We start from the raw sequence: 8988 nt of genomic DNA on the forward strand, positions 1-8988 counted from the left end.
CCCTTATAAGTCTCTCGTGTCCGCGCCGACGCTCTTTTAACGTACAGTGGGTTGCGGGCATTAAGAAAACGTAGTATTAAGAAACCACGCCGAGCGATTTCCGCAAAAATCTAAGAAACCACGGCGCGCCGCAGACGCGGCCCCGAGAAAAGGCCAGACACGAGTGTGAACGGGAGGCCCAGCTCAAAATTTCTCTTCGCCTGCGGCGCGCGCACTTGTCACTTTCCAAGTCTGCGGTGTTCTGAGTGGAGTGGATGGAGGCGTGTGTGCGTCTTCCCCCGTCATCCAGAGAGCCGACTCAGCGGCAGACTCTGGCATCGCCCTCGCGGACCGGCAGCTTACAGCTTACCTCTTACTTACCTAAAAATTATTCGGGCCCGCCGGCTCTGCTGGCTTGAGTGCCGGCCGGAGCTAAGAAACCACGGCGCGGGGTGGATGAGGGCTGTGGAAAGGCTTAGAAACGGCGGCGTGCCGCGGGATCCTGTTTTCATAATGCCCGCAACCCACTGTAGAACGTCCCAGCCGAAATCCGCCCGCCGACGATCGATCAGTCCACAATCGTCGGCCCGCAGCGACCCGCAGCGATGGATGCCGCCGCCCCCCCGGCCCCTGCGGCCGACGCGCCGATGCACGACCGGCCTCCGTCGGATGGCTCTCCGGCCTCTCCGGCCGCTGACGCGGCCGCCCATGCTGCTGCCGATCCGGTCCCTCTCACGCTCAGCGATATCCGCACAAGCTACGACAACTTCGAGGTCGCCGGCTTTGGCCAGGTGCAGCCACCACCTGCTTGCCTCCATGTTCACGCTTCGCCCCCCCCTCCCCCCCCGCCCCCCCCCCTTCTGACGCCGCCGTCTGACCTTAGGTGAGGGGCACGACTACCCGCCTGGAAGGCGCTCTCATCAGCAAGTCAATTGCAAACTGTCCCGCCATGCCCACCTACTCCCTCGCCCGCACCGAGTGCGTGATCGACGCCTTCGTCGGCGATCTGCCCTGGCCATCTGGCTGCGGGCCTGCGCTCATCGTGCGGACGGTCGACGACGGTCTCCACTACGCTCTCACCCCGGAGGACGTGGAGAAAGCGTTGTCCAAAGCTGCCTGGAAGCGCGCCCAAATGGAGCTGCGCATTCTCCAGCTTCGTGCGCGTGTCGGAGCCGGCTTCTCCACTGTGCCCCGACTGGAGACCGAGCCGCCGACGGTTGGGACAGGCCGCTCCGCGCTTCATCGGGAGCTGTACCAACTTGAGAAGTTTGTCTGGCTCTCGACGCGGCTCGGCCAACCTTGGCATGGGGCGTTGGACCAGCTCGACACCGATTTTCACAGCGCCCGACACGCCTTCCGCCGTGAACGCCGGCAGCAGCAGGCTGCATGTGTGGAATGCGTGGGCCGCAACGCCGCCGACCTCTTCGCTTGGAACAGCTCGGCGCACGAGAAGGCGACGCCCGTGTCGATTGGGAAGATGGGCGAGTGCGTGTGCGGGGCGACCGGATGCGGCTGCGAGACCCGCTACATGTGCACGCACTGCGGCGCCTTGCTCTTCCCAAAGGAGGCGAAGCGGGCCAAGGCAGTTGGTCAGTACGGGACCAAATGGCAAGGCGGCAAGTTTTGCTGCAGCGGAGGGCAAGTCGACCTGCCGCCGATCCAGCGCGACGAGGCCGTCGATGCCGTTTGGTCAAGTGGGTCTACCCAAACCTGGCGAGCAACTGCACCAACACCGAGTGGCTCTCCGGGCGTGCAATCCTCACCCCGCTGAACGACGTGGTGGACGAGGCTAACGACACGATTGCCGCTGCATTCCCCGGCCGCGCCTGGAAGTGCATAAGCGCCGATAGAGCCCGCGACCCCGAGGATGATCGCCGGATGGGGACAGAGAACCTGAACTTCGTCAGCCCGTCTGGCTTCCCCAAGCACGAGATAGACCTCAAGCCCAACATGCCCATCATGCTGCTCCGCAACCTCGCCCCCGAGCGAGGGCTCTGCAACGGCACGCGGCTCCTGGTGCTCGAGGTGATCAACGGCCGGCTGCTCAAGGCCAAGATTGCGACCGGCAAGCACCGAGGCGACGTTGTCTTCATCCCGCGCATACAGCTGTCTCCTGATGACGACAACATGCCCTTTGCATGGTCGCGGCGGCAGTTCCCCGTGAGAGTCGCCTTCGCCATGACGATCAACAAGGCCCAGGGCCAGACCCTACAGCGCGTCGGCGTCTACCTTCCCAGTCCCTGCTTCGGCCACGGCCAGTTGTACGTGGCTGCATCGCGTGTCGGCTTGCCCGCAGACATCCGTTTTGCGGTGGACCGCGACACCGATGGAATCTTCCGCACAAAAAACGTCGTCTACGGGGAGGCGCTCACGTAGTCGGAACGGCCGGCGGGGCTCCTCTATTTATTGTTGTATTTATTGGATATTTATTTCGAGCTTGATTTACACATAGTCGAAGAACAAAAGAAACGAGAGAAGCACAAAGAAGCAAACGACAGGGCGGAGATCAAAGAAAGAAAGAAAGAAAACAGACAACCCAAGGGAGGGATGGGAGATCAACGAGGAGGAGCGTGTGCAGCTCGCCTATTTGTTGCGGACGATCGTTTCGAGGTGTGTGCGCGCACCCCGTTCGTCGCCCCCCTCGCACGCCGCCTCGGCCGCATTTTGCAGTGCTCCTGCATCCACTGTGATACCAATCGTGCCTCAGACGTGCCTCACTGCGCCACGCGCCGACACAACTCGCAGGAAGGCTCCTCCTCTCCCTCCGCCGCATTGTTCTGCTCAGACGCCGGCGCTTGTAGCTGCCCGTGGTGCCCAGGGCGCACTCATCACGAACCGTAGCTGCATGACTGAATCCTTCTACCTCTATTGCACCCCCAACCGCAATAACCTGGGCGATACCACGCCACGCTGACGGAGTGGTGAGCATCATCGCCCTGCCGAGCGCTGATTCGCACGGTGTCTCATGAAGGGACCTACGAAGCGATGTGAGTGCCGTGCGGGTGCAAAGAGCTGCCTCCCAGCTTCTGTCGGCCATGGAGCCTTTGCGCCTCGACCAAGCCGCTACCACCTGTCGCCGCAACGCCGTCAACACTCAATGCCAAGACGACGCCGACCTCGCTGGAGCGTAGGACCGGCACTGTCACCCTGTGCGACGCTCGCGGCGTGATGGCGTGCCTCGACAAAAACGGCACACCACCAGGCCTTGGAGCGCGCTTCAGCTGCTCTTGTGCCTCCCGGTGACGCCGTCCTCCGCGGCTCTTGCGCCGCGTGTGCTTTTGCGTGTAAGTGTGTGAGCAAACCGCTCAGAGAGGAATGTGTCGAGGGCGCTCAGGACAAAAAGCGGGCGCCGTCCCGCCACGAACCTGTTCCACGTTTCCGACTTGCCATTTGCTCATAGACGCTTCCTAAACTCTCTGAAGTAAGATCAGGTAAAGACATCCACACACACAACATGGCCAGAGAACCTGACCAGAAACGCTACCGCCACGGCAAGTCAAAGTGCGAGCTGCGAGGCCCAGTGCGCATGGCCAAGCAAACCCGGCGCGCACTCGCTCCCCCAAGCGACCCCACCCTCTATCGTTGACTGTGCTGCCCCAAACTGTCACGGCGGCCAACAGCCGCATCTCTGTCCCGCACCGCCAGTCCGTAGAGGTGCAGTTGTGGCGACCAGTCTCGGCCACTCAGATGGTCGCCATCTTGACGCCGCGGACGTTCAAGCGGCGCCAGCCAGCGGCTCGGCCGCGCATCCTTCACACACGCCGCCACGACCGGGATGAGAGGGCCCGGTGTCGAGCCCTGGTGCGAGCTGCATGCGAGGGGCGGCTATGGCCACAGCAGGTTCACCAGATGGACGTCAAAGCTGCCGTCGGCGTGCTGTCGTGGGGAGAGCCCGAGACCGCTGCAGAGGAGCCGAGTGCAGTGGCGAGCCAGAGGCTACCTGGGTCGCCAAGTGGTGGTCCTTGCCCATTCTGAGCAGGGCTGTGCTTTGGTGGGGCTGTGCTTGAGCATGTGTGAACTGGGAGTGCGTGCCGGCGGTGTCTGTGGGTGAAACAGGCGTGTGTGAGGCTGCAAGAGCCGTGGTATGAGCCAGAGTGAGCTTCATCACCCAAAGTAAGGACGGTCTGGGACAGCCCAGGCTTGATCCTGATGGGCCTGGGCCAGGAGAGCGACAGAGAAGGCGAGCTGGCGAGCTGGGAAGCCGCTTCGTCGGCATGGCCGGTGTGCGTGTTCACACGAGATGCAAGTGCCAAAAAGCGTTGTTTGCGGCTATTGCTCAAAACTGTGGGAGAGAAGGCCTACATATTATGACTGTACCCATGACTCTGGTGCATGAGGGCTGCGGGACGGGACGTATCGCGGTCGTTGGCGCCGATGATGACCTCCGGAAAGCCCTCGCAATCGCCTCGGATGGGGTCTACCGGGGACAATCTCGAGCCCTCTCCGTGGCATCACGAGCCAATGTGGGCTTGAAGACCCAAGATAAGTGTGGTTTCAGACACCTCAGGCTTGCTACGGATGGGCCTGGGCCTGGAGAGCAACAGAGATGGCGAGGTGGTGAGCCGAGAGACAGGAGAGTCCGCGTATGACCTTGTCGCCGGGAAAGCAAGTGCCACGAAGCGCTATTTCCTGCTCTCAGCTCACCACCTCGCCTTCTCTGTCGCTCTCCTGGCCCAGGCCCACCAGCAGCAAGCCTGAGTTGTCCCAGACCGCACTTGTTTTGGGTCTTCAAGCTCATACCGGCTCGTGATGCTCCGGTGTAGGGCTCGAGAGCACTCCCGGAGGCCCTGTGCCGAGCAATTGTGAGGGCTTTCCGGAGGTCATCATCGGCGCCACCGACCGTGATATGTCCCGACCCACAGCCCTCATGCATTAGGCGCATGGATGCAGTCATAATATGTAGGCCTTCTCTCCCACAGATTTGAGCAATAGCCGCAAACAACGCTTTTTGGCACTTGCATCTCTCTCTCGTGTGAACACGCACACCCCATGCCGACGAAGCGGCTTCCCAGCTCGCCAGCTCGCCTTCTCTGTCGCTCTCCTGGCCCAGGCCCATCAGGATCAAGCCTGGGCTGTCCCAGACCGTCCTTACTTTGGGTGATGAAGCTCACTCTGGCTCATACCACGGCTCTTGCAGCCTCACACACGCCTGTTTCACCCACAGACACCGCCGGCACGCACTCCCAGTTCACACATGCTCAAGCACAGCCCCACCAAAGCACAGCCCTGCTCAGAATGGTCATGGACCACCACTTGGCAGCCGTGGAAGCCCCACATCCGCTGCTTTTCTCGGCTCCTCTCAATGCGTGTCGGGCACCGCCACGACAGCACGCCGACGGCAAGCTTTTGAGATCCATCTGGTGGACCTGCTGTGGCCACAGCCGCCCCTCACATGAAGCTCGCACCAGGGCTCGACACCGGGCCCTCTCATCCCGGTCGTGGCGGCGTGTGTGAAGGATGCGCGGCCGAGCCGCTGGCTGGCGCCGCTTGAACGTCCGAGATGGCCGCAGCACAGGCCATTGCTCAAACAATCGGCCGGTGCGTCGTTCGGCCCACGGCGAGGGCCTGGTCGATTTCAGCCGACGGGAGGGCAGCAGGGCCGCGTGCGGGGCCTGCGCTTGGATTGCCCCGTCGGGCGCAGGCTTTATTAGAGACCCCGAAGGCGAAGCATTGGCAAAAACTGCTCTCATGGCCTCTATTTCCGGGGTCAGATATTTGGGTCTCGATATCGGACCCATAAGAGCTAACCGAAGTGGCAAAAACTGGCTCTAATAAATATAATTAATATGCTCTCACCTCTATGTGTGCAGCGTGGGCCACCCTCCTTTCGTTCACAATGTTCTCATTTTGATGTCAAATCTGAGACGTGAGAGTGAGTGAGTGCCAGAGACCAGAGTGGGCAAGCTCTGAGCCACATCACACTAGTTCAGTACACAGACTGAAACACAAGCCTGTGTCGTACAAACTGTTCTCTGGTGCCAAACCCAAAGGAAGCTCAAAACGCCCTGCCCTGGGCCGTGGCGCGTGGGCGCGGCGTTCGCAATATTTGTCATTGTTCACCGAGAGGAGCTCGGGCCTCCCGGTGCCGCTGGCGGCGCCTGCTTTAGGTTTGAGCGCAGGTAAAGCATGCACGTGACGAGCCAGCTCAGGCGGTCGGGGACGTCGTCGACAACGCCGTCGGCCACGCCGCTAGACGGGCTTGCTTCACTCGCCTCATCGCCGCTGCCGCCGCCGACGGCTGGCTCGGCGAGCGCGAGGAGGACGTCTGAGTGCCTCTCGACTTGCGCGAGCGCGAGGCGCACCAGTGGGGGGACGGCGGAGGCCGAAGCGCCGCGGTGCACGTTGAAGTACGTGAAGACGTGCGCCCACTGTAGCAGCTCCATCGCGCAACGCAGCGTCGGGCGGAGGCCGTCCGGAAGCCCCCGCCCCGCCGCCGCCGCCAGCGGCGGCGGCGGCGTGTCTCCCGAGGGCGCGAGCAGCTCGGCCAGCTCGGCGCGGTAGGCGGCGGCGTCGAAGGCGGCGGCGAAGGATCCGTCGAGCACGCGCGCCTGCTCCTTTTGGAAGGCCCAGGACGCGTCGGGCGCACGGGTGCAGGCGTGGACGTGGTGCACCTGTCCGCGCTTGCCCGTCTGACCGCAGGCCCAGCACCACTCGGCCGAGCAATTGGTGCAAGTGATGTGCATGCACCCCTTGTCGCGCTGCGTGCGCGCACCGCACGAGGGGCAGGGCCGCGTGTGCAGCAGCAGGAACTGCGCGTCGGGCGACTGGTGCAGCAGCTGCTGCCACTCTCTCCGCTCGGCGCACGCGGCGGGCCAGTGCGGCTCCGCTCCGCACAGGCCGCAGAAGCGAGTGCCGCACGAGCACGCGACATCGGCGGCTGACTCGGTGACGAGGGCAGCCGCCGTCGAGCAGCTCGCGGAGGGGCACCTATTAATTAGTGTTAATCAGTGTTAATTAGTGTTAATTAGTCGAGCAGCTCGCGGAGGGGCACCTATTAATTAGCGTTAATCAGTGTTAATTAGTGTTAATTCGTGTTAATTAGTGTTAATTAGTCGAGCAGCTAGCGGAGGGGCACCAGCAGAGCAGCGCGTTTGCGTCGACGAAGGAGCGGAGGTGCAGCATGCTCCACGCGCCGGCGGCGGTGCCGGCGGGCAGACACCGCTGCCACAGCTCCGCCGGGAGGAGGACGGGGCAGTCGGGCTGCGGGCACCGAGTGTGGATGCATCCTGCGCCCGACTGCAGCGCCGTCGTCATCAGCCCGCCCCAGCAGTCGGAGCAAAACTCGTGGCCGCACCGCAGCGACAGCAATTCCGCCGGCGGCGCGGGCGGCTCGAAGCAAATGCCGCACACACTGCCCGGCGCAGCGGCGCCGCCGCCCTCCGACGTCGCCTCTGCTGCCGCGGCCGCCTCCTCGGCGAGCGCCTTCGCGGCGGCGGCGGGCTGCCACCGCGCGCGAGCGAGGGCGAGCGACGCGTTCGTCTCGCTCGCCGGCACGCCCTGCGCGCTTAGCGTCGCCACGAGGCGCGCGGCCATCGCACGCGGCAGCAGCTGAAGCTCAGAGGGTGGCAAGAGCCGCGGCCCGCCCTCGCACCAGCCATCCGGCCGCCAGTCGCAACCACGCCCCGCCGCGCACAGCCGCACCGCCTCGACCAGGACCGCTGCGCTGTCGTGGCGCGAGTCCGAGCCAGCGAGCAGCCCGCTCGCCTGCCAGCCGCGCAACGCGTCCGCAACGGCGAGCGTGAGCGCACGCAGCGCCGCCTCGCTCCAGCCGGCAAAGAGCGCACGCAGCGCCGCGCGGCCCGCAGCCTGCGGCGGCTGCGCGCACAGGGCTGGCGGCCACACCGCGCGGGCGAGGGCGGACCAAGCCGAGGGCGGGGCGACGGGGTCGGCTGCCCCGCGGCCCTCGCAGCGCAGTGCCGTGCGCAGGAGGCCGGCGAGCACGACCAGAGGGGCCGCGCTGCCGCCGCCGCCGCCGCCGCCGCCGCCGCCGCCGCCGCCGCCGCCGCCGCGGCCGCTGCTCTCAGCGAGCGCTTTCCCGAACCCAGACATGCAGTCGGGCGCGCACCTGTCCAGTAATCTACGCGCCTCCGACGCCGCGCGGGTCGCGCAGCAAGGCGGCAGGGCTGCGGCAGGAGGGTCGAGCAGCAGCCGCAGGAGCTGGACCGAGGCGTGCTGGCTGGCCGCAGCCCGGAGCAGAGGCGGGACCAGAGGCGGGGCGGTGCGCTCCCAGCGGCCGCCGCCATCGCACACGCACCGGGCGGCGAGGAAGGGCTCGCCGCATCGCTGCCCCTCCAGGAGGGTGCGGGCCACAGCCTCGACGAGCGCGGCGTCCGCCAGCGAGGGTCGGATGCGGTTCAACCAGGTTAGGCGGCGCACGAGTGACAGCGCTGCCGCGGGCTCTAGGGCGGTGGACGATTGCTGGGCGACGTCACGAGACAGAGCCTCGCACAGCCGCGTGGCCACCGCGGCACGGCAGATGGATCCGCGGGCGTGGCGGCCGAGCACGAGCGCAGCGCGGCTGGGCGCGACTGCGCGCTCGCGTTCGCCCCGCTTGCGGCGGCTTTCCTCAAGGAGTGCCTGCTTCGAGCGGCCGCTCGCGCCACGGGAGGCGCCGCCGAGCGCGACTCGCCGGCCGCGAGGGCCGTCGTCGAACATTGCGCGGCGGATTTTATTCGTGCACTAGCAGGTTGGCTCGCTAGTCGCTCGCCGGCCCGCGCAGCACGCGCGGGCCTTTTTTGTGGTCGGATGTTGGTCGTCTCGAATTTGATCGTGGGCAGGGCGTGAGAAAGCTGGACGGCTCGGTCGATGCGAGCCACCAGCTCGTGAGCGACGGGCGCGACGGGTTCCTCGGCGTAGGCTTGGTCGTGGTGAGCAGCGCCGGCGAGAGAGGGACGGCATGCGGCTCCCAAACGAGCCGCACGGGCTTCATCTGGGCCGCCGAGGCCACCTCCTTGGTCGCGGTGGCGGGCGTGAAGGCGAGGTGGGCCGAGGCAAGCGCTGAACGTGCCG

The 8988-nt window shown here is 65.1% G+C and overlaps 1 protein-coding gene across 1 annotated transcript; it reads right to left on the reverse strand.

Moving 5' to 3' along the window:
• Nucleotides 1–5905: 5905 nt before the first annotated feature.
• EMIHUDRAFT_247186 (hypothetical protein) lies at nt 5906–8634 on the reverse strand (the record flags this gene model as incomplete). The annotated part of the gene is made up of 6 exons (XM_005765382.1): nt 5906–5930; nt 6040–6347; nt 6591–6906; nt 7055–7308; nt 7474–7785; nt 8143–8634. The coding sequence occupies 6 exons, from the start codon at nt 8632–8634 to the stop codon at nt 5906–5908; spliced, it is 1707 nt and encodes a 568-aa protein (XP_005765439.1).
• Nucleotides 8635–8988: the final 354 nt, after the last annotated feature.

Source organism: Emiliania huxleyi (assembly GCF_000372725.1).
Source record: "Emiliania huxleyi CCMP1516 unplaced genomic scaffold EMIHUscaffold_555, whole genome shotgun sequence".
NCBI lineage: Eukaryota > Haptophyta > Isochrysidales > Noelaerhabdaceae > Emiliania > Emiliania huxleyi.